The sequence below is a fragment of the Poecilia latipinna genome, unplaced genomic scaffold (genome assembly GCF_001443285.1).
Source record: "Poecilia latipinna isolate Pla-1442-1.1 unplaced genomic scaffold, P_latipinna-1.0 Scaffold1096, whole genome shotgun sequence".
Lineage (NCBI taxonomy): Eukaryota > Metazoa > Chordata > Actinopteri > Cyprinodontiformes > Poeciliidae > Poecilia > Poecilia latipinna.
The window spans coordinates 161,167-187,212 of record NW_015113712.1 but is presented as its reverse complement, the minus strand read 5'-3'; the positions used below and the strand labels follow the sequence as shown (position 1 = coordinate 187,212).

Sequence of the window (26,046 nt, the reverse complement as noted above, 5' to 3'; positions counted from 1 at the left end):
ATGCGGTTTTCAGCTGTTGCTACCTCGCGTCCGCGCGCATTCCCTTCTCCTACCGTCTCCATCCGATCCCAACAGCCGCCCGCCCTCGGGCCCAGAGGAAACCACGAGCAGAGAGCGGGACGTGCTACAACAGGGCCAGAACGCAGCTCTCATCCTCGGGCTGTCTCTCAGCTAAAGTAGCACAGACACACCCACCATATGCTGAGAACACCCCCAGTACGCAACATCAACTGCGTTATAATCTAGTGTTTTGAGTCGGCTTTAGTGCAATACAGTGTTTTTACTCTGCCAGCTCAATGCAGGTATGCATTCCTGCCCTTGTTTTGCCTCCACCGCAGTGACCCAACACGGAAATGATTTATATTACAAGAAAAGTTTAAAAGACGAAACAAAAATAAGAACTTCAAACACGTAATAAACAGGACTTGGCCAATTTTCAGCTTGATCAGAGGTGAAACTCAAAAATCCAATATTTTTCCAGTCACTGAATGCACCATACCAGCTGCTCACATCACTGTTTAAGGTGGGACGCTGTTTCTCAGGCAAGACGACTACTTTTAAAATAAGTTATGGGGCAGTCAAAGCAGACAGCAAGAAACTTTATGTTTCAACGTGCCACGACATGTTGGGGGTTCATTCTGGTTTTCAAGAGAATGAGATTTTGAGCAGCTAGTAGGAAGTCTGAATCAACTGCAGAGCTGGTCAGTTTTATCCATTTGATACGTCATAGAAGATGCTAGATTTGGAAATGCTCTTCTTTTTTTCTTTTTGTATTTTCTAGAACATACGCAGCAGACGGCTTCTTAAGTTTAGCCAGCTCTACTATCGCTGCCAACCGTGCTAATAGTTAACATAAGCTGCTACAAACAGGTTAAGAGGAAACCATTTTTGGCCGTTTTAGCAATGGTAGGTGCAGTGACAGCAGTGGATCCCCGCTGATTCGCAGTTTGGTATTCGTCAAATTTAATAGTTTCTCCAAATTATTTGCAGAAACTACAGTAGTCACAGATGTATCATATAGCATCTCTAACATTTAAGAACAAAATTTAAGCTTGGGAAGCTGAAATACCTAGGCCCAATGCTACATGACATGCTACTGGTTGGCATTGGCAAAGCAGCCAATTCAGGAGAGCCGTTCATTTTCCTTAGAGCTGATCAGCTGTAGCCCAAGACCAGAGATAAGGAAGACTATACATGTTAGATTCTATGTTAGTACTAAGATGGTGTCCACTCTGTGTATTTAAAGTATATTTTAAAAATTAAAATAAACATTTCTAAGTGTCTTTAGACGGCGGTTTTAAGTATTCCCAGGGTTAAGCTATTTGTGGACAGTAATGATCCTTGGGATCCACTGTGACCACTAATTTATTATGCTAAAGGTAAATTAGTCACTGTTTCACTGTGACTGATGTGACATGCCATTTGCTTCCAACATAAATGAGCACTCATAGCAAGAAAGCCATAAAAACATTTTGTTCTATTCGGATTTCTTCCAAAGTGATAGAAATCTGAATTAGTTAAAATCTTCCTGGGCAGGTCAAAGCTTTACCAAAAAAAAAGTGTCACAAATTGGCCGCAAAATTCTTAACACTGCATCCTGAACTGTAGCAAAACAAGCAAAGCAATCAGCAATAATCGGTTGCAGGGTGTTATACAAGGAGAGAACAGCAGAGCTGCAGGGACAAGCCCTGCTGTTGGTCTGAAACTCTGCCAACTATCTGACAGAGGCCTCACCTGGGCCAAGACACAGCAAAGCAGAGCGGGGCAGCACCATAAACAGTACAGCCAATTACCTCAACACGAAGCCAAACCAAACTCAGAGGAAATAACCGTTAGCGTCTCCGCCGCTCTGCCTTGCATCGACGGACACGTGCGCGAGGTAGTTTACGAAAACACGCTCTGCCGAAGGAGTGAACTTACCGGGAGCAGAGCTGGGTAGTACAGCCCCATCATCGTCTGATCTACAGGAACAACCGCTGACCAGCTCTCCACTATCCCGGCACTTCCTCCCTCTCCTTCCCTTTGTGTCTCTTCTCTTCCTCCTCGTATTCCTCCACCTCTCCTGCGCCTGTGCCCCAGGACCATGAGCCGAAGATGGCTTCAGTCCACGTCTGTCTCGCACGTTTAAATTCTCCCTAGTTCACTCTCCACCTCCACTGCTCCCCCCTTCGTCTTAAACCGGCGTCCCTTCTTCCCACTTCTCCGGCACGCAAGCTCCGTCTGCCTGTCACTCTCAACCTCTCCTCGTCTCGGCGGCCCGGCCGCTCTGATCCCCCTTGGGCCTTTCTGTCTCTCTCCTCCTGCCAGGCTGAGTCTCTTCTCTCCTCCTCTCTCTCCTCTTCGCTCCGAGGCTGTCATTCACATGCTCGCGTTACACGTCTTGCTGCTCCCCCTTTTTGCCTCTCTCTTGTTCCCGCCCCTCTTTTTAAAAACTTTCCCTCCCTTTCCGTCTCAGTGCCTCCTATCCATCAAAGCATCCATCCCTCCATGCAGCCACCTAAACCCCCCGTCTCCGGATGGAGTCAGAACGCTGTTGTTGGTGCCTCGTCAAGCCTCTGCAGGGAGAAGAAACGGGAAAGGAAGAAGATGTCTTCCATCCACGCACTGGCTGCCTGAAAGAACAGAATGCGACCCCCACTGCATTGCAGCTTTTTTTTTTTTTTGATGATTTATTTATTGCATGGCAGGCTGTCAGCTGCAAAAAAGCAGTGGTAGGTAGGCCAGAAGAGTAGCTAAGCTGCGTGGGTAGGCTCCTAGATCACCATCTCTCCCTCTCTCTCTCCTGCAGCTGTCCAACTGAGCTCCAATTCCAGAACCCGGAGCTTCAAGCCGAATGTGAATCTGTATTTCGCTGCATTGCGCCTTTTTTTCACCCCCTTCTGGCTCAGTTCCGCCACTTTCCAACACTGCATTGTTAGGAGGCGCTTAATTTGCAGAGATGGGAGTGCAGTTCCTTGCGCTGCACTTTCATATGGGAGGGACTGAACTCTGCAGAGAAAGAAAAAAAAGAAAAGACAAAAAAAAAAGCCCTGATGCCAAGCATTCAGGCATCTGCTGAGTCTGGCTAGAAACTGAGTCCGGAGGGATGAAAGGGAAGGGAAAGATATGTGGTGCTGGAGATGTAGAGGGGGTAATTTTTATTTATTTAAAAAAAAAAAAAAAAAAAAAGGTTAGCTGGACTAGAGTAGAGGTGCAGTGGATGCTAGCGAGAGATAACGGGATAGGGAGATAAGTGGATAAAGGGCTGGGTGGAGAAAAAGAGCGAGGGATGACGGGATTAGGGCTGTAAGTGAGGAGGATGAGAGGATGAATGGGGGGATGATCCCGGGATTAAGTCCACAGGCTGGACGCAGCAATAAACACATGCGTACAGTGTACACACAGATGTGCTTTGATTGGATTCGGGCTGGTGCACCTTGGCTGGCAAAACAAAGGCTACGGCCACCAGCCAATCAGAGCGAAGAACGCTCTGATTGGTTCCCCATTACAGCTTTGGACTTTGTCTCAATAGTTCAGATCCTCAAACTAATTAGGCTGCGAGACGAAAAGTTAGACACAAAGTGAAATTTTCTGATTACAATTTAATAAAGATAAAGGGAAACAAGATATTTGGACCAACTTAGTTCAAGGTGTGTAGAAGGAAGTGTCCGGTCATCAGTTTGTGACCTTAGGATGAAGCAGATTTGGGTTATGCAGTCGGACAATGATCACAAAGGACACCTGAGAGTCAACCTCAACAAAAAAACAAAGGTTTCCATATGCCCTATTCAAAGGCCGAGCTCAAATAAGAGTGAGACACTGTGATATGAGCTTAAAGAGACTTTGTGTGCTTGAAAATCCTCCACTATGGCTGACATAAAACAATTAAGCGAAGAAAAGAGGGCCAAAATTCCTCCACAGTGTAAGTTATCGCAAACATTTGATAGCAGTTGCTCTTGCAATAGTAGCACAACCAGTTATCAGGTTCAGGGGGTATTTGTTTTATTATTTGTTTTATTATTTGTTTTATTATGTTTTGGCATTGGATCAGGTGAGTCTGGATCTCTTCGGTCCATTGAAAGCAGCCTTTGATTAATGTATGCAGATCATCTTTGACATTAAAATTTGTTTGATAGGTGACTAGCGATTTATGATATAGCTGCATTAACATTGGTATTAGCCAATAACAGCATGGTTTGTTTTTTTTGCACAAATTGGTCCGATAAGTAAGTTGGTCGATATTAATAAATTTTCATTTTGTTGCCGTTTATGTTGGGGGTTGGTCCTGTGATAGAGATGCGGGGTGTTAAACTGAAGCTGAGAAGTGCAGTTGTTTTCTCAATGTGTGTATATCGGCAGACATTGCTTATCAACAGCAATATTAATATCGGTATCAGCCAAGATTTTCACATCACATAAAACCAATCTCTAAGGGGGAAAATATTTGTGCGCATAAACCCTACGATGTTTTGACTATTCTGAGGTAAAAACAATACTTTTTGAAGCACTGCAACAGTAATGACTTCAAATCATAAAACATTGCAATGGGCCACCTAAATGAATGCACAACACGCAGAGGGACAAGCAGCAGGGACCCACACAGCTCGTCACCATTTAACACTCTGATATTGACACAGGCAGACCTGCAGGCAGTTCAAACAAGCGTACATATTGTAGGACAGGAGCTCGACGAAGACAAATGTACTACCGCCGCGGCGCGAGAGGCCCAATCTTCCCAAGCTAGGCTCAGCTAACTCCATTTGCATGATAACCGACAGCCAGTGTGCTCCAGGGTAGAATATATTAGCAGGAGTTACTTTCTAAATCATTTATAGCGCAAATCCAGAAGTGTGTGTTGGTTCTCAATGTAAAAGATGACTAATGGAGCTCTGAATGTGCTCCGGATCGGCCGGGGTCGTCAGGCTGGGCGCTCGTTTCGCAGGCTGATGAAGCTCCAGGTGCTTCGTTGGTGCGTTTTTAGTGCGTTTTTAGCACTTTGCAACAAACCCAAAATGTGCTTTTGAGATTTTATGTGACCAACATAATGTGCTTAATTATGTAGTGGAGGCAGAATGAGTCATGGTTTTTAAGGGTTTTTGGAAAAAAAAAAAAAAAAAGTCTGGAGAAATATGGTGTGTGTTTTTATTCGGTGCCCCTCTGAGCTTGGACTTTGCAGAGCCACGTTTTGGATCTGAAAGCCTCCTGGGCTTTGGCTCGATCAGATCTACACGTCTTTAGGCTGATTTGTTTGTCTTTTTGATTGTTGGAGATCACCTGAACAGTATTTTGCCACAGAGTGACAATTGGATTTAGGTCTGGACTTTGACTGGGCCATTCTAACCCATGACTATTCTTTGATCTAACCTACTCCATTGCAGCTCTGGCTGTATGGTTAGCGATGTCATCCTGGTTAAGGTGAACCTTCGTCCTGGTGTCAAACCTTTTCCAAAGTTTCATGTATGGGTACACCAATAAATCGGCCCTGACTTCCTTAATTTTGGAAGATCGGGGCCGACACTTTGTGACTTTGTCGCTACATTTAGCAATTGTTCAGACAAAAAAAAATTGGTTTTGGTCCAAGTCGGAATCGGTAGGTCAGACTTTTTAAAGATTGGGATTGTCCAGAAAACTCCAATCAGGGCACCCTTAGTTTTACGATAGGATTGTTCTGCATTTAGCCTCAATGGTACCACTTTACAATATGGCTACTATCAAAGATGGATAATAAATAGTTCATAGATAAGTTATTAATTAATTTCTAAACGCTTTATAAATCATTAATAAAAGAGTGAGGAGACAAAATCGACCGGTTCCTTACAAAATAGTCAGATAAATGTGTTCAATTACATATTTTTATCTAAAGTTGTTACACTAAACATTGTAAGCACAATAAGCACTTGTAAACGTCATTTGTTTAGCATATAGTCTCTCTCTCCCCTTTAATCAATGCATAATAAACAGGTAATGATTTATAAAGTATTCATAGATCAGTTCTCTATATACTAAATGAATATAAGGGGAGCCTTATTGTAAAGTGGAGCCGTCACAACTGCATTCCTGCCAATTCTGAAAAAAGCACTCCCACAGCCTGATGCTGCCAACACCATATTTGATGGCAAGTTCATGCCATTGGTTGGACTTGATTTTATTTAGGGAAGTCAGCGTTGAGGGATTTGATCTCTAAACACAAAGCCACTTTTTGGTTATAAAGTGACAATATCAAAAGATGGAACAGATTTGTAAAGTACTGTAAGCTCTACTTTAAATAACTCGCTTCTGTGTCTCTTCCAGCTCTCTCATCTTTTTCTCTTTTTTAACGCCTTTTATTCCTCCCTTTTCTCTTGTCAACTGAGCATTCAACTAAAAATAACTGAACTGTTGGTCAGCGGGGACAGGAACAAGGAATCTAAATAAAATTAGCTTCTGAACCTCAAGCTCTGTCACATTTCAGAACTGGATTTCTAAAAACAAAAAAAGAAAAGAAGAGGAGAAGAGCAGAATACTAAAGACAGAGCTGAGGTTTGGGAGGATCTTCCATCTTGTGTGGAGAGGAGGGAAGTAGGTGGGGGGGGCGTACCGGCACACGGACCAATACCCCCCTCCTGTGGCACTGCCAGAGAGCTGCACATCCCAAACACAGACTGCAGACACACACACACACACACACACACACGTGCACAAATACTCACATATTGCAGCACTCAAAACCACATTAGAATAACTGAACACACACACACACACACACACACACACACACACACACACACACACACACACACACACACACACTCACACGCACGAGTCCTGAGACGGTTTGAGCCACTGAGTGTGTGCTGCTGCTGCTGCTGCTGCTGCTGGAAGGCAGATAAAATACTCGACTCCTCTTCCTCTCCTCTGCACACATAAGGCAGTGATTACCGAGAGCAATACGTGTGGAGAGAAACAGAGAAAAAAACGAGCAAGAGGATGAGAGGGGAGCCGAGGAGTGAAAGGACGGGAACATCCGTGTGAAAAGCCCCCCTCCACCTCCACCAGTGCGAGTACGGAGCGCGGCTCCGAGCCGGTGATGGGATAATTTCGCCCCACTTTCCGAGGGTTCGAGTGTTTGAAAGAGAAGCTTAGTCACAAGCGGCTCCGCTTTCCATTCAGCGTTCGCAGCGCGTTCCGAGTCGCAAACGTCGCAAACGGCATCAAGGTAACGAGGCGCGTCTCCGATCCGGCAGGCGGGACAAACGAGTCGGTGCGGTGGGGAGGAACAGAGACGTTTACCGATTTCCCAAAATGAAATTGCTAAGTGACATCAGACGAGGAAAAGAGGCAAAAGTATTCGTTCACGCTGCGCTTTGAACATGTGCTTTGTCAGAAAGTTTTAGATGTTAAAACTGATTATATAATCACATGGAAATAAGATGAGGAAATAAAACATCCAGATCATGATTTTATCCATTTCCTTGGGATTTACAAATTTGTGACCCAAGATTCTCCGTCAAAATTTCTGATACAGAACAAAATTTATGTTTCCATTATTTATGGCAATTTGTAGTAAAGTAGCACCAGACCATCATGTGTTTTTTTCTCATGAAATGCTATTAGTTTTATATCAGCTATAACAGGATAAATACCTTCCTTTCAGTCTAGGGAATATTTTCCACAAAGACGTTTTTAGTGGTAGCTTGAATAAAATTTAAGACCAAAAAACTATAAAAACAGGAGGATGATTGAGGGATCCTGCTGTATGACAATCAAACGTAGCAAAAACTGTGACGTTTCTGGGCTCCGTTTGTAGCGGTGTTGTGCTTCTCGCACTGCATGTGACTCTACAATCTTAAATCCCAAAGAGCCTGGATTTATTTTTTTTATTTTTCTGCACAAAATGCACTTAGCTTCGTGTGAGTTGTCAACAGTAGTGAGCCGGTGGCAAAAACGAACGTCATCCAGTCAATTGATGATAAATGTACACATATTCATGGTAGATGAAAAAAAGCTAGCAAGGGTATATTGCCTGACAAAGTCCCACAAGAAAAAAAAAACCTACAAGATTAAATTGTCCTGCCGCAACAAAATTTAAGATCTGTCATCAACTTAGATTTTTAATAAATTTTAAAGGCCTTCATTTTAGAAAACATCAATTTAAGACATTTAAAGGATGAGCAATCACCCCGGTTTGCTCTCCAGGTTGGCTTATTTTTATCCAATAATACAATTTGTTTGATGATATGAGCTGGGAAAAAAAAAGCAAAAACTGAATAAATCTGTAAACATACAAATACTTGTTTTTCTTAAATAGTACCCCAACTATAAACAGATGCATAAATTTTTTTCAGGAACCTTGAGCATCCAACGACGACGTGGTAAACACATAACTGCAGTAGACGTGACGTCTGTTCTGCCTTTTTTTTTTTTTTCCCCAGCTTTCAAAGCAGCCGGATGATGAAACCAACAGCGTTCGACTGAGTCAAGGATTCTCAAAGTTTATTGTTACTGAGATTTGCAAGCAAATAATAATCTCTTACCTGACTGTGAGGTGCGTATCCATGGAAACCGGGGTTTAAAGGCTCATTGTTCTGAAAAGAGACAACAGGAGGGATGAGAGCGGCGTTAAGTTGCTAGGCTTCTACAAATGAGTGGAAGGCAGCGCGATGGAGCAAAACTTTAAACGTTCTCAAAAGGCAAAAATAAATAACAAAAATGCACCATTACATTGTTGTTACTGAAAGTTTAACATTATAGGCAATCAACATCACTAATTTGGGGATTTTAAAGATGCATTTTAAGAGCTGTTTTTATACAGTTTTATCATCCAACAAACAACTTGGGGGATTTTTGGCCTTTGTGAATGAATTTGTTGAATGTTCTTCAACTCACAAAGAGTCTCAATTATGAATCAAAGCTAAAATATACATCTTTACCTGCACATTGTCCCACTTTTTGGAGTAATCAACAACGTTTAGGGAAAATTCTGGCTCAATATTTGACCAGTTTAAATGCTGTATAAAGCTGCTCCCAGAATTAAATACATCACAATAAAATAATAAACAATAGCCTTATTGCTCAATAAAAACACATATTGCTAACCAGAATCGTATCAGGAGCTTGTTGACAGCTTTAAAAAAAAAAGTGTCCAGTTTCTCTGCAACTTGCTGAAGGACATTTGTCCAAATGTTACCGGAGGTCTATTCTTATGTTTGAGTTTGCATGTATTACTTTAGGAATAAATTGAAAAGTGTGCATCCAGTTCTTCTTTTCAGTAAACATCAAGCTTGGCTGTTGTAAAATTATTCCACCCTAAAAAGGAACAAGAGGTTCTTTAAAACGCTAAAATTAATGTTAAGCACCTTTCACACCCAAGCTGAGTAACCAGCTCTGCACACCAAGTCAACTTTCCCAAGAACTGTGATCCAGCCGACCCAACCAATCGGAAGCCACCGCCAGGACCGGTTTCCTCGACGACCCCCGCGTCCCCAACTCAGAAACCCACTGTTGTGGTTAATTGCTCTATAATTACTTTTAATTAGATTATTTCTGTCTCTCTTGCTCTTTTTATTTTCCTACTCCGTGCCGTTTCTGACCCGGCAAGAGGATCCATTGTTTGCCTCGGCGCTACAGTAGGTTTGGTGGGGGTTGGGGGTTTGGGTCTGGAACAATGGGGAAAGTTAACTAAATGATGATGTTTTGACAGCGGTAAGATGGAGAGGGAGGGTGAGAGAGAGAGCGAGATGACTCTGGGCCTGCTGGTACGTCTCGCAGAGAAAACACGACCGCCTGGTGAGTTTTATGTCTCTGCACTCGAAAAGGAGCCGAGGCGCGAATCTGGTTGAGCAGAAAGGAGGAGGGTGAGAGGGGAAGGCCTGGAGGGGTAACAGAAAGAAACACGTACGTGTCTGAGAATAACTATACACCCCAGTGTTGGGTAAATTTAATCAGGAAATATTAGAAATCCATGTGCTAACCAAAAAGAGAAAAAAAAAAGCAGATCTAGACTCCGAGGACTGTCAACAGAGTTAACCTCTTAGCCTCGACCTCGAGCCGCCCGCTGCGGGAATCGTTTCCTAATTGCTTTCAGCCAGCCAATCAAGGCCAAGTGTATGAGACGGAGGGCCATGATGACACAAAGTTTATATAAACAGACGGAGAAAAGGCTATTAATCCAGAAGAGCTCTCTGTAAAACTGGGCCTGGCAGAGAGAGAGAGGGGCTAATGGGAAACACAGATGTACAGACAGAGCTGTGTAGAGGAATCTGTACAGTACTGAGGCCCACCGAGTCAAAGCTTTGTAAAACAACATTCACTCCAATTAAAGCCGAGAGTCTTTTTTATCAGCTTTGAACGTGTAAAGATACAGTTTTGACCATTCTTCTTTGTAAAAATAGTTCAAGTTCAGACGAGATGGCGGGTGATGCACATCTCATGGTGTTTTCACAACCGACAGTCCGGTAAACTTGGGTCGACTGGGTCATAACAGACCTGTCGCCATGGTATCCAGGCCACTCAGGTCTTCTGGTTCTGGTCCATCTCCAGACCCAGAACAAAACATGGAGAAGCAGCATTCAGTTCCAGAAAACCAGAAAACTGCTGAAACATTGACATCCTTACAGTCAAGGATAGGAACCCATTTGTTTAGAGATTAATTTGGTTCAGAATAACGAACATTGATCAATGTGATGTTCATTTGTTTGATGATTTTGATGGTGGCATTTAACAAAATGTAACATTTATTGCTTGTTTCATAGTTGGCTACTGTGTGATATTTTATGGTGTAGAGTACATTGAACTGCCTCGTTGCTGAAATGTGGTACACAAACAAACTTGACTTGACCAAATTTGCAACATTTGTTGCATTTTCAGCTGCTGCTGTTCATTTTCATACCTCCCCTTTGTCAAATGCCAGATATTAGAAGTTGTTGGATTTCTCTTTTGTCTTTGGCAGAAAACCACAAGCAATTTCTCCAGCTAGCGCTAGCCACACACATGTTCATTTTGGTTGCATTTACCCAAAATGCCCTGCGCTGCAGTCCGCTTCCTCTTTCTAGCGTTCACATATGCATTCAAACTGCACCAGAGTTCACTTGAACTTAGGTATGTAGGTGGACCAGAGTTCACTTTTTTTTTGTCTGCATCAGAGTTGGATTGTGCGTTCATACGTCCCCAAATGACTTTCTAGGCAAACAGACTAGAGTTTGATTAAAGCAGACTAAGTAGGGTTGTTGTAAATGCACCCTCAGTTTCCATTGCAGATAACTTACTGGGAGCGGCTACGTGTGTGACGTTATTGGGAAAGAGTAAAGGTACCTGAACGTATATTCTCTCCAGATTTTTATGTCTCCTTAGATTTCACAATTTTGGGCTATTTTCACAAAATCTCAACTAAATACTTTCAATTCTGACAAAAAATTTTAAAAGGTTCAATTGTGCTGACTACCACAGGGCTCTGTAATGCTAATGCGGAGACCAATAAATACGTGTCTGGACGGTGTGTGCTTACTGAAAGCCAAATGATAATAGAAACAAGATGGTTTTCATAAAATGAGCCGAATTTGAAGGAAACAGATGGAAAAAAACAAACAAAAAATAACATTTTGTTATACGAGCTGTAAACTCAGACTGTCAGAGAAGCGGGAGTTGGGGCCCGTCCTCCCTTTTCCCCGCCTGAAACAGCTCCCTCTTTGTCTTTTCCCTCCACTTCCTGTTTCATCTGGAACCAATTTCCCCCTCGTGCCTCGTCCCCAGGGGGAACACTCTCCTTTACAGGCTCGCATTGAGCCGAGGACGAACCGCTGATGACGCGAAGGGCCGAGAACCTCGGATCTACGAATCCCGAGGCACGTTTTCCAGAGACGCTCTAAAACATCTGCAGCGCTTCTTCTGCATTTACCCCCAATTAACTCCTTCCCGTTAACCAAAAGGCCCCGAATGCGTCTTCCTCGGTCGACGTGAGGGGGTTCGTTTGACGCACTGGTGATGAGAAGTAAGAGGAAACCTTGCCACGCCGCAGAAACGCCAGCCAAAACGATCCCAAACCATCAAATTGTAGAGTCTCTGGAGGCTCCACGGTGAAAAAAGGAAAGAAAAAGGCAAAAAGAAGGGAGGAGTTTATGGAAGACAGAAAAACACAAGGAGGGAGAGAAGGAGGGGTGGATGAGTTTAGCAACATCTGGAATCAATCTGCTGGTAGAAGAAGGGGGAGCGAAGGGGGGGAAGGACGGCTGAGAACGAAAGAAGAGAAAGGAGCAGATGAAAACAGACGAAGGAATGTGGGTGAAAAGATGGCCAAAGTAAAGAAAGGGGAGTAAAATATTACAAAAAAAACATGAGCGAAACGGAGACAATGAGTCACAAGTAAAAAATGTCATGTGACTTACATTTTCTTAAAGGATGGGGGAAGGGGCTGGGGGTCTGTACTTGATCTTTGCCTTCTTTATTCAGACACACACACACACACACACACACACACACACACACACACATTATGCCTTTGATTCAAAGACTTTGAAGTATATTAAATAAGCGCAGGCATTTTTTAAGATGAAAAAAAAAAACAAAACTCCAAAACTCTTATTTCTACAAACCATATGGCTTTAAACAATTTATTTTCCCCGCAACTTTTCGAAGGCGTTGGTTTCAGACTCCGCTGGCAGAGATCAGAAAAAGGCACAGACAGCCAGTCACACGCTTATGAACACGGCCGCCCACTCTCTCGGTCCCCGTCTCTTAACTCGACGCGAGGGCAAACCTGAAAGAGGGCGCCTGGCTTTATTTATTTTCTTTATCTCCCGCCAGCTATTTTAGGAGGGAGAGAATGAAAAAAAGTTGGGAGTAGCTGGAGCAAACTGCAAGGAGCGGGGTTGAACGTGGAGGCAAGGAGGGGGGAGAAAAAGGGAGCAGCGGTGGTGAAGGAAGGCGGAATGACATGAGGTCAACAGATGGTGAGAGAGGGGGAGGAGAGCAGGGCGGGAGGTGAGGGGGAGGCAGGAGGGTGTAATTAGGCAGGCTGCTGCAGGCATCCGGAGGTACCGAACAGAAAAGCCCGCGGAGCGGAGCGGGACTCTGCCACCCGAGGCTGCCTTCTCGGGTGGCAGAGAACGACGCCGGATCTAAGGAAGCCCCACCTGCTGCCACTAACAGATACTTAGAGAAAAGACTCAAGTTTTCACTTGAGGCCAAGCTAAAACGTGCCCACGTTCAACTGAAATGCCGTAGATGTCGTTTCATGCATTCTGGAGTTTTTAACTCTTCTAGAAGGACTTCTTAGTGGTACGAAAGCAAAGGCTGGTCATGATAATATGCAGGAGAGTTAAGGCGCAGCAACCACCGGGTGCAGGGCAAATGAGGAATTTGCAAAGAAGTTGCAAAACAAAAAACTGATCTGAGTTAAATCATTTTCGGGTGAGCAGCGTGCGCTACTGTACGATGGCGTGCCAGGGCCACTGTAGGTAGAAAAAAGGAGAGCATTTCTGCAGAAAAATCAAAGAAAATGTGAGGACATTTATGAATTTGAATCGTCAAAAATTTGCTTGGGGAAAAAAAACTACAAGCTTTTGAGATAAATCTCAGAAATCTTCTAGCGTAAATTCAAGATTTCTTGAAATAACTATTGTATAAAGCCTAAAATATTGTTCTGTAAGCTATGTTGGTAAATTTTCAGTGACATTAATCTTAGACAGTAGCTTAGCAACAGTCTGGGACTCTGATAACAGGACTTTGATCCACTACCAAGCTAAGAACACATCGCCTCAGTCAACACAATGGTGCAGGGTTTCCCCCAGTATATTATAAGCCTGGCGGGCCACCAGGCTAAGCATTGTTTATTTTAGAGTTTTTTTATACACCAGTGACCATAAGAATAGATTAAGCTAGGCTTATAGCTGATGCATTGAACTTGGGCACAAGGGATTGTGCACCAATTGCATCATCCCTGCACCCGCCTTCTCGTGGACCTCTGAATCTTTGTAACTTTTAGCATTTTTTTTTTAACACAAAAATACTGCAGGTCTCTGGTGGACTGTCCTAGCGCCCCTAACAACAGGCTTAGCAGGTTTTCTGGGGGGGAAATCTGTAGAGATCAAGAAAAACACAACTGTTGCCTTTGGAGATATTGATGAGATTACATCAGGCTAACTCAGAAGCATTTCTCTTTCACAAGTCTTCTTCGAGGTAAGCTTCAAATTGTCCGTTCTTATTCCCATCAACTGAATTTGAACGAGAAATGCCATCAAAATTACACTTCCGCGTAGATGTAACACGATAAATTCAATCCTGAAACCAGATGTTACAAACTACAACAAACACATTAGGGAGAGAGTTTCAGATTTTCAGCTGCGTTTTCCTTCAAAAACCTTATATGATATACTTTCCCAACTCTCAACTATTGATTTTAAGTTATATCTGAGATATAGATCCCACCAAGGATGCACTGCTTAGATGTCAATCATTCAACAAGAGATCTCAGTAAGACCTTCAACTGCACCTCACTACATATCATCAGAAACATCATCCAAAGTCAACAAGCCGAAGCTGCAGAGAATCTTCCTCTACTGTAGCCATCCAGAGTAAGATTGACTCGTCATTCTTCCTAAAACAAAGGCCAAATTTTAAAGTCAGAAGAAATTAATCCAATTTTGCTTTCTGGCAAAAAAGGAAAAATCTTGTAGAGTAGGTACATCCATAGAGACGATTTCATTCATGCTATGATAAACATACACCATTTCACCAATGCTAAAAGCTAGTATGAAATCAAGGCATAGCCAGGTTTTTTTTAAAGGTTTTATTGGCTCTAGTGGCCAATAAAACCTTTAAAATCTGATAGTTAATTGACAGGAAAGTTGGTAATGAGAGATGGGGAAAGACATGTGGCAAGGCTCGCCAGGCTGGGAATTGAACCTGCGATGGCCGCGTCAAGAACTAAGGCCTCCATACATGGGTTGTGCTTAACCCCTGCGCCACCACAGCACACCCCAGGCATGGCCAGGTTTTAAAAAGTTTCAGCACAAGTTACTTTTCCTGTTTTAAAGTCAAGCAATTAGGTCACAGGGTACAACTTTTTGACGTGCAAAAACAATGGCGTAAACAAGCCCAAACGAACTAGATTCTTCAAGCACTTGAGGATTATTTTCATGCCATGGTCCGGCCTTGAGAAAACAAAATGTATTCACAGAACGAGACAGTCAGAGCCTCTCAGGTCGCTTTCTTTGAAGCTTCAGTTAATGCGTTTTCTGAGAGAGTGGGAGTCCTAGACATGACTGAACAACAGGATGTAGCTTTAGGGCACTCGCAGGACGGACTTATTGATGACTGTTTACTTCTCTGCTGCCTGTGTGGCCTGCGAAGAGCAGATCTTTGAACGTATCTGCAAACAGGTTCCTGTGGAAGCAGACTGCCTGTTTCTACAGGTAACAGACTGATTGACTAAAAATGTAGCGCGACAGAAATCCGAGCTATTGCTTTGGTTATTTGCACAAGTTTATTTCATATTCATCCATTTGTCTTTTTAATATATAAAACTGAATGAAACCCATGTCATGTCAGTCAAGTGCGAGTTTTGTTGCATAGTAACTAAAAGCAGATTTTCAGCAGAATATTTAAGAATGAAGTGTCAGTCTTGTTGAGCTGTCAATGATTAGCCCATTTTGCACCATCAATAAACACTGTGCTCTCTAGTTCATCGAACAGTTTCCCACACATAACGCAGTGACCTCCCACCTCTTCTCAGTGCTCACTTTGTCTCACCATTTGTCTCTTTTGCTCCAACAAAATAACAGGAAAAACTCTCATGCTGTGTTTTCTAGGATAAGTTCATACATTTCTGCAGCTCATTCCAGAAATGAGCTCCAGAAATGTGAGAGAGAGCAACACTTTCAGGTGCTAACAGGAAGGGCTAACATATTACAGCACGTTTCTTCCTTATCCTTTTAAGTCTGTAATCTCAGTTATGTAACATCATGTATTTGGAGGCTTTATGAAAAAGTAAGGGTCTACATGCTCTGGTTTTAGTAATGCTAGCTGCACTAACCGCACTAATTTACCAATATGAGACGCCCGTTTTAATTGGACACTCAGAAAAAATGCCAATTCAATTATTTTGTCTTCATAGTAAACCAAGGAATCAGGCCAATAACTTTTGCAGCATTTATACTGGATGTGGCTCGTTCCCACCGTAGCCCACATTCTGATAGACTCTAGAGGGCAGTGTAGACCACCTAAGGCAACCGGTGCAGAAAAGTCGAGCGCATCAGGCATAAATCAAGCTTTGGGGACCACAAACAGCTCAAATCCACAAATATTTAAGCTCCCCTCTAAAATTGTGTAGAACTGCCAATTTTAATAGTTCAAATACCAAACATACCTAAAGATTACAGCTGGGCATTTATCATATTGTTTTTCGCGGGGCTATAATTGCTCTGACCCACAGTTGCCAGCATGCAGTTAGCTAAAAAAAAGTCATAGTCCGTATACTCACTTTTATTATCAGAACAGAAACACAAAATATGATAAAGCTTTAAGTCCAAATAGCCTACTCCTTTTAAGTTGTATTAGTATGCACAGTGGAAACCATAGATGCAAAAGTTAGCACCTATAGTCTTCCTTAGCGCTGCTCTTGGAGAACAGCCAATCAGAACCAAGGAAAAGAGATGGCATTACTGGATTGGACGACATACAAATGCCAGCCAATAGCATGTCAGGTAGCATTGCACCTCATTATTTCAACTTCCCAAGCAGCGTTTTCTTTTTAATATTTTAGATGAGTAGAGAAATCTGCTCCACAGAAAACTATGCAAATCTGTTAATCCCCGACTAGATGGGGGTTCCTCTGTAAATAAATCATTTCGATACTGATGTCATATTTTGCTCCATTATAGTTTTTACAGGGGAAACAGAACCAGCTAAAATTAGCATCCTGGCAGAGAAAAGCTTCAAAACAGCAGCAGTAATTCAGGAATCACATGAAGCTCAGATTCATGGCAGCTTAAACCTTAAAGTTGCACTCTAAAGTTTTCATTGGTGTATTTGCATTTTTTATGTACTTCTGGCAATCTCCTGTGATTAAAGGTGCTGTTGCCCGTGACACTCGGGCTGCAAAGACAAAGCAGCGGCAGTGCATCACAGATGACCCCCATGTAAGGGAAACACTAAATTGACATTTGGCTGTGTGGGTGGGTGGAGATGGGAGCACATGTGACAGTTTGGGGGCAGCCTTGGGGAGGAGACAAGCGGGGAGTTGTGAGGCTGGAGGGGGGGAAGCTGTGACATGATGACCATAAAGGGAGGCTGAACATGCAAGCGGCACGCTAAGGAGCAGAACAGAGTGTCGTTCTACAGGAGCGAACACAGACACGCAGAGCTATTCTTGTATTCATGCAAACTCTCCCTTTTCTCCTCCCTCCTTTTTTATATCTAATTCTTCCTCCACACTTTGGCAATACAACTGCTGCACTTATGTAAACAAAGCAACAGCAAAGTGAGCTGAACGAAGAGAGAGAGAGAGAGAGAGAGAGCGAAAGAGAGACAATACGAGTTGAGCAACTTTTGTCTGGGCGAAATTTTTTAGCTTATCGCTGCCGGTTCAAAAGTCAAGGGTGACTCCGCTGCGCCGCGGCTCAAAGTTTAACAGCAATCATTAAACGGCGGTGGGGAACCTGAAGTGGGACGGTGGCGGGACTGGAGCTGACCTCCTGCGAATCAAAGCAGCACACTTGTGCACACAATTAGCACAGCTCCACACCAGCAGTTCAACCCGGGGGTGTGTTGAGCTTATGCTCAGTGAGCGAAAGGGGAAAGCTAAAAAAATAAATAAATAAATCTGCAGATTACCTTCCAACCATTTCAAATGAAGTGGACAAACCTCTATTATTTTGGTGAGTTTTAATGCTCACTAAGAAAGGAAGAAAAAGTGTCAAATAGGAAGTTTTAGATCTTTTTTTAAGTAGCTACCAAAACAGAGACAGTAAGTTGTCAGTTTTGTTATCAACAATCTGCTGTAATTTTGATATGGATTATGCAGCAGCAAACCAGATTAATGTAACACAATGAGGCACTTGGGTTATTTCTTTTTAGTGCCAGGATCATGCAACAGAAGTTAAAATTGTTATAAAAACAAAAGAAATTGCGCAATTTTTCCTCCAGTTCACACATGTAGTTCAGATACCAAGATGGCCGACTGGACGTCCAGTGCAACAATCGCTAATCACATACTTTAGTTTATTAATAAAAACATAGTGGTGGTTTCTCTTATTTTTATTGTTGTTTCTGTGTTTTCTTTTTCTCGTGATGCGATTTTTACTGTAAAGGGCTTTGGTCACCTTAGCTGGCTGTTGCTAAGCGCTATATAAAAAAATGAATAAATCAATCACATTTCTAACTGTAGGGTGTTGAAATCTCCTTCAATGATTTTTATTCACTCCAATTTATTTATTTATTTATTTTTTGCATTTTTGTCAACAAACATGGCAGTGAAACTACTATGTATGATTTTTGTAGATTTTTCAACTGGTGGAATAAACACTAGATTCATAGGTAAGTCAAAATTACAGGTGTGCAACATTAAAATCTGCAATGTGAAATATCACAATCACAAAGGATCCTGTTGATGGAATTTTGAACATTCGCCATCAGTCCGATAAGTAATACCGAGATGATAAAGAACCTTTTTCCATCCCCATCTTATTGCTGTTTCTGTATGCGTTTGAGAGGGAGTTAGCCATGTAGCATTTGTGTGGTCATGTGACAGCCATCGTGATGCAGCACAGCATACTGCTTAGTTTTTAACTGAAACAAAGAAGCATATCGGCCCAAATTTTTAGATTGGTGCATCCGTAATCTATTATACCACATCCAGTCATTCTATATGTATGGCATTAAATGTCTTCAGCTGGTCAGGCTTCTGGAGGCTATAGATGGGGATAATATTGCCTGTTTAGGCCTGAATTACTCAAACGTGTTAATCGGACTGGAGGTGAGGCTACTTTCAAAGGCACAATAAAGTAAAGCCTCCAAACAAAAATCATGACGCAAAACCTTCACATTCAAAACTTTACATCGCTTCATTTTTGTACCAAATGTTCATTATCACACCTTTAAAAAGGGCTGGATACGTTTGTAATACTTTCACAAGAAATTGCCGTGAGTAGGCCTGTCACGATGACAAATGTTGCTGAACGATACATTGTACCGGAAGTTATTGCGATAAACGATAATTATTGTTGTTTTGAGACCATTTTCAAGTGATATTATTATGCTAATGGAATAATAATAATAACACAAGAACACATTCTCAGAGATCAATAAATTTGAAATAGTGATGAATATTTAAAACTGGAGCTGGAAGACATTTTAAATATCCAAAATAAATAAACAAATACAACAAATAAAATGAATGAAGAAGTCTCTAAACAAAACTGTCCTTGGAAAAAAAAGGGAGTAAGTTACTTATTATCATCCAGTTTTGGTAGAAGATAAAAATGGAAATCCAAGCTGGTTTTACTTTATCATGCGATTACTTGATTTATTGTTTCTGTTCCGAAAGGCCGAGCCTCTACGACGTAGCGCTAAGGTAACTAAAAGCGTTCAGCTAATGGTAGGAAGGCTTCCATCCTGTGGGTCCGGAGCAGATTTTCAATGCCTGGCACTTAAATGGAGCGTATAAGGACTCCTTTATGGTTTGAAGTTTTGCTCAAAAAGCCACTTAAAAAAATAAAAATCTGATGTTCCACTCTCAACATCAAAAACCTATAATATTCAGCTGCATTTTGCATTCCAGGCCCGGAGCGCGAATCCTAAACTGCATGCTGAGTAACCTTTAACATTCGCTACCTAATATTACTCCGTCCAGCCCTCCGCTTCTTGCTTTGGCCCGTCACAGCGATCAGTCTGGCTAATGCCCTCGCCTAAATAAGCTTTGATCTCGTTAGCGCGACATAAAGCCTCTTTACTGCCAGCGATAGGACAAATCGGCTCTCTGGATCGGAGAGAGCGCGGCGCGCGCAGAGAGGGAGAGTTGGATGGGTGGGGGCGGGGGGAGAACTGTAGTCCGACCGCAGCACCGCCTCAAGGGTAAACATCATAAACATCAATACGGCCATCATGGAGCTGGATGGACTGAGAAATGGAAAGATAATCAAAAATGGCAGGGGAGGGGAGGTGGGGGTAGCTCTACCTCATTGGTGGACTGAAAGGCTGCAAATCAGGAGTCAATTAGCAATCTGGAAATAAGCCTGAAGGGGGGAAGAGAGGGAGACAAATCAGAGGACATGCAGGAGGAAGAGGGGGGGAACAAATGGAGGAGGCTGCATTCTCATTTATTATTACAGGCAAACTGGAAGGTCAGCAGCCTCAGTGGGGATCCTGCGGTGATCACCCACCCCGAGCTCGTCACCTCCATCCTGACCTGGATTTGTACGTCTCAAACGTTTTTTTTTTTTTTTCTTTTTTTAATCCTCTATAAAGTGCTTCTCATTTTTATTGCCGGTTCTCCTCCTTTCTCCAGGCCTTTATTTGGTCCACCGGTTCCCAAACACATCCCCGCGACTCCTTTCCTCTCCATATTTGGTGCATTTCAACCGCACGCGACACTTCCCCTCTTCCTCTTCCACCTCCTCCCCTCTACCCCGCACCTCAGACTTTCATCCGTTTCTGAAACTTTATCCATCTACAGATCGTTTTGTCCTTCGTCTGCGCAGGTTGTTCCATCATTCCTCCACCTGTTCGTTCAGTCGTTTCTCCTTTGGTCGGCCTCCACGCGGTCGCAGTCTGATGCGACTGGAGATGCACAGATTCCCGTTTCAGACCGCTACCGATTTTTTTCGCCGTTCTGATCGGCCGGCACTGACTCTTTTTGTTTTATTATTCTGAACACAATAACACATAAAAGTGGAAAATAACTGGATTGAATTCATCAGGCCTTTTGTATCTAGTCTCTATTCAGCTGGCTAACCTCATTTTCCTATTGGCCGATCAGGAATCGGCCGATATTTAAATACGAATTCAAACTAATCTCCCAGTCATCCCGCCATTGCCAACTTAGCAAGTCTGCTGCCAAATTTAGCGACTTTTCAGACAAAGAAAATCAGAATTTTAAAAATCTGTGATCGGTCAGAAAACTGCAATCGGTGCACCACTACTACTTCTTCATTTATTTCATTCATTTATCTTCTACATGTCATCTCTAGATTTTGATTAATTTGACACCTTTATTCTAACATAAAAAATAGTATATATATATATATATATATATATATATATATATATATATATATATATAAAAGACAATTTCCACATAACTGTGTGACATCTACTTTTCAAAATCTACAAATGTTTCCAGGCAGCCATATTTGTTAAGGCTAAGAAAGTCACAGTGTCTTTCAAACAGCTGACCAGCAGTGCACAGCAGTGTAAACTCTCCAGCTTTATCTGCACTCTCATTCAAGTCCTAGCTTGCTGCTCTCGCGCTTAGGAACTTCGCCAGCGTCTTCTTCGGATTCGCTTACGAGGAGATGACCTCTGACCCTCCACTACTCTCGGCTCCGTTCCTTTGGCTCTAAAAACACAGCACGTCCCCGTAACTACTGGATTAGAGCAAGAATGTCAGCTGTAAAAAAAAAAAAAAAAAAAAAAAAAAAGTAAAAATACATACGCCACGCATTAGTAATGAATAGCAACAGATCCAGATAGAGCGAGTGAGAGGCGCATCCTGAAGCCCCCCTGGCTCGTCGCAACCACAGATTATTCCAGCGAGGCGGCTGATGCTCTGCTGTCTCAGCTGTGGAGTCATGAAAGCAGGGAAGACCCGTTTAAGGAGACGCCCCCCCCCCCCCCAGTCCCCTACACCACCCTGGAGCCCCCTTTTGCTCCTTCAAGCCTCCAGCAAAAAGACTCTGCTCTTTGTCTTTCGCTGGGGTTGACCCCTCCCCCAGTCCTGTCGGTCTCTCCCTCTCTCAACACCTAGCCACATTAAAGCAGGAGGTGATGGTGGGGCATTGGGGTGGGACAGGGGAGGACGAAGTGATTAATTACATTCCTATCAGGATCATCATTGCAGGTGTTTATTTTCAGTGCGAATATAAAGAAAAATGTATTTACAGTGCCTTGCAACATGTGATAAAGCCTTGGGTGACTGTGAGGCAGGCATGATGAATGGCTCTGATCTGTGCTGGGCTGCTGTCTGTCATAGCAATGGAGCCTGTATCATATTACCTTTGTCTGGGTTTGCTCCCTCACTGAGCTCAGGCTCAGGATCTCAACAAAGAACATCTAGCTACTGCTTGATAAAAATGTGTCGCTTTCACTCAACACATTCATTTTGTTGAAAGTGCAATTTGTTGAACATTATTGATGAGACAGAAGCGGCCTTTTTGATTTATATATATACACAAATATAGTTTAGTGTTGCTCACTAGATGCCAAGTATGAAAAATATTACACAAGATTAAAAAAAAAACACATATAATAAAAAATAGATACAGATGTGACTAACGGGTTCTTTGTGTTTACATACCTGTCCGATCTCACCGGAGCCGTCTATCCTTGGTCTCTTGCATTCCGCTCCGGTCAGGTCAGTCAGGGCAGCGGCGGTCTGAGCGTCGGGCTCCGGGTCTCCGCGCTTCATCCCCCGGACAACCGCGGCTCCGGCGGCCGCGTTCGGATGCGCTCCGCCGGCCGCCGTCTCGAGGTCCCTCTCGCGCTCCATTATTCCCCGATTAACGGGCAGCATTATAGATGCAACGTCGGTCGACATTAACATTGGACGGGGGACAGTCAGTGATGAAAAGTCTGCTCCTCTTTTTTTCCTCCTGCTTTCTTTCCCCTTTTATTCCTTTGTTTTCTCCTCCACAGCTTGATATTCACTAAAAGCTTCGGACGGATAATATTGAACAGATTTTCATCAATATGGAAAGCTCGCTCTGTTTATTGTCTAACTTGGCGTTGGTTATTACAGACAGACCATAATGACCATATTAAAATCTTGTCCAAACAACAACAGAAAGACCAGCCTTTATCGGAGAGGGGGGAAAAGTGAAATGACGCCAAACAGTGACCTATTTTAATAAAGATCACACGTCCGACTCTCGGGTGCCTGACAAGCTAATTAGCTAGCTACCATTAGCTAGCTCGCTAGCATTACATTCCGCTAGCTCTCCTTATAAATGTGGCTCTGAGAGCACACTGTCGCTGCCAAGAATGGAAAATGTTGGAAATTAGCTGAGCGTAATACTACTCCGTATGCGCCGCCACTCAGTCCTCTCTGCTCTCCCCCTCCGCTGGATGTGCTTCTGTATTAAACTCCTCCGTGGGTCCTACCAGCCTTCCCTTCGCCTTCGCAGCCTCCTTGTCCGTTCCCTCGCCGTGCTCTGCCGTGGATGAGTCTTGGCGTGCCGACCTGGCTGCCGACGGTACACGATTTCCTCTGGTCTGAGTCCCAGGCTCGTAGTGTGGAAGGCGAGACGCGGTCCGCCGACCTGGGATCAGATTTCTCCGCTGACACCGGGATAAGAGAGCGGAGACTGTGAGTCGAGGCGGGCTGGTCTGAGGTCTGCGTTTTTCCCCGAGTCTCCTTCTCCTCCTTTTTCCCTAAACCTCCACCTCCCCTCCCACAGCTCCCCACCGCCGCCTCCTCCAATGCTCCCTCCTCCTCCATGATTGGTATAAATTGTTATAGGAGCGAGAAAAAAAAACAACGAAGGCAGTTGTGTTTTGTTTATTTTTTTTTTTACATGAAACCCACAAAACTATGTTTAAAATAGAATAAATAACACATTAAAATATATATATAATTATATACTTTAGAATGTTTACGTGTATCTATAAATAAGCTATCATTTGATATCTACAATAATATTGCTGTGGTTGAAGTATTAGAACTACTCAATATAGCCACTTTTTTATTTTATTTATGTAATAGATGCATTCATCATATTCTCAATATATATAACACGCTTTATAAATATACCTGTAATCATTTATTTTTTTCCCATCTACTCAAATCAAATTTCAGACATAAATAAATTTTAAAAACGAATTTCACCTCAGTCAGTTTTGAACGGAATATTTAATATTTTAATATGTGCTCGAATAAAAATATCAAACATAAATACATACATAAATTAGCTGTTGTGTCTGCTTTTTAGACAAAAATAGAAATGGTTAATATTTTATATTTATCTGACTGGTCAATGCTCTTTAAAATGTTTTATGCTGATATTTTAATATGTACACAAAGTAAATTAAAAATGTAACAGAAACCCGTCAGATTACTGTTATTTCATGTTTATCCTACTCAAATTTAACTCAGTTTAATAATAATTTTAATCTTTTTAAATCTTTTTAATATGTTTAAATGTTCTAAGTGTATTCTAAATAAAAAATGAACCAGACAGAGCCCTTCTCTTTGCCTTCAATTGTATTATTTACTTATTTTTTGTGTACTTAAAATAACTTCAATTATAAATGCAATAAATAAATAAGCCAGATTCATCAGTGACTTTTACTTCCACACGGTTAGCATGCATTTTATATGTTTTTTAATATTCTTGCGCCCCCTGGTGGTCGTAAAATGACAACATACCGAAAGAAATTATTTATCCGAAAGTCTGGTCATAAAGCCATTTACTCTGCCTGGGGAAAATAAAACAACTCTTACCTCTTGTTTGATCAAAGACTGTATGTTTTGCTAGCCTCCAAAACATTGATTTTATTGTGTTTTAGCCACTTTGTAGACAATTTAACTGTGTTCTTAGGATTATTGTTCATTTGAAGGACTCAGTCTCTCTTACTAATTTCCCATGTAACATGAAGGCACCAACCCCTGTTCTTCCCAGGTGGGATGGTGTTAGCAAGGAGGTTTATTAGAATCTCTTTTTTTCCTTTTTCTTTCAAATATAGTGATGGCCATTATAGCCAAACATTTATTACTGTAATTAGTTTTCTTGTGTTTATTTTTGAATAATGGCTTCTTCCTCACTGAGTGATGTTTAAGGCCACAATGCGGATAATAACACTCCTACCGCACTCAGTTGGTAGGATCTTCTCAAGGTTTTTTGCTTTTGTTTTAGAGTTGATATTCACATTTTGTGCCAAAACACATTAATATGCCCCTTACTCTTTTATGGTAAAGTGAAAATGCACAAAAAAAATCTAAGTAAACATTCAAGTAGGAATCTAAACAGAATCACGCCAGCTAAAATTGCTAAGTTGACTATGATAGATATTGTTAACTTCAGGTGCAAGAGTGTCTGAAATGGTTTTTAGGTCATTGGAGTACAAATCTGGCTAAATTCATTAGCTTGAACCATTAGCAACACAACTAAAGGTTGAGTTCTTCAGAATCTATATTAAAATCGTTCAAATTTATGCTTATATTTATGAAAAGCTGTTGATCCTCTCAATCATTTTGCCTCCTGTGATGTCAGCGACCAAAGTAAACACAAAGCAAAAGAGGAGAAGATGGGTTCTATTTTGTCCTATCTGCAGTTTTTAAAGAATGTATTTTTGTTCAGTCCTGCAGTGGAAATCTATAACTCATTATCCAGCTGTGTTTTTATTACAACTGTACATTTCTTAGTGGAAAAACAATGCAGCACTGTAGAGTACTTTAAAAAAATTTAAGAAAATAAAAGAGATAATTGTTTCCTGTTGTATTACTGTAAATGAATTAAATAAGTCTCTGATATTCGTTATGTGTTTGTCATAAACAACGGACCAAAGGGAAATAAACTAAAAAAAAAATCTAGAAAGTTACAGTCTTTAAATCAGTGTTTTTTTTTTTTTATTGCAGACACTACATAAGCTAGAATCACTCTACAGGTCTTAATATAAGTATATTTATTATGTAAATGTGTATAAATGCATCATGTCGTAATAGGATTTCTCACCGAATCCTTTACTTTACCTTAGATGTTTTTAATGCTTTTGCGCCTCCTAGTGGGAGGTAAAATTACAACGTTCAAAAAGAAACTTCATTTTAGTTCAGGCATTGCAACTTTGTGCCATGTTTGTCTTCTCAATATGTACATAAACGCAACATAGTTATAAATAATGATAAATAAAATCAATTGCAGCACTCTTATGTTTGCAAATAACAAA

The 26,046-nt window shown here is 42.0% G+C and overlaps 1 protein-coding gene across 3 annotated transcripts in view; it reads right to left on the bottom strand.

The window, feature by feature from the left end:
- The window catches only part of LOC106959567 (RNA binding protein fox-1 homolog 2-like), a 47,880-nt gene extending 24,328 nt beyond the window's left edge, over window positions 1-23,552 (bottom strand). The window contains exons 1-2 of one of the 3 annotated variants that reach the window (XM_015052219.1): window positions 22,463-23,552; window positions 8,493-8,543 (exon numbers count right to left, since the gene is read on the bottom strand). In XM_015052219.1, coding sequence (XP_014907705.1) covers window positions 8,493-8,543; window positions 22,463-22,708 — 297 coding nt within the window. In that variant the 5' untranslated portion in view covers window positions 22,709-23,552. Of the gene's footprint in view, window positions 1-1,920; window positions 2,929-8,492; window positions 8,544-22,462 lie in introns of those variants that run through there. The other 2 variants (XM_015052221.1, XM_015052220.1) reach the window with 2 other exon arrangements.
- Window positions 23,553-26,046: the final 2,494 nt, after the last annotated feature.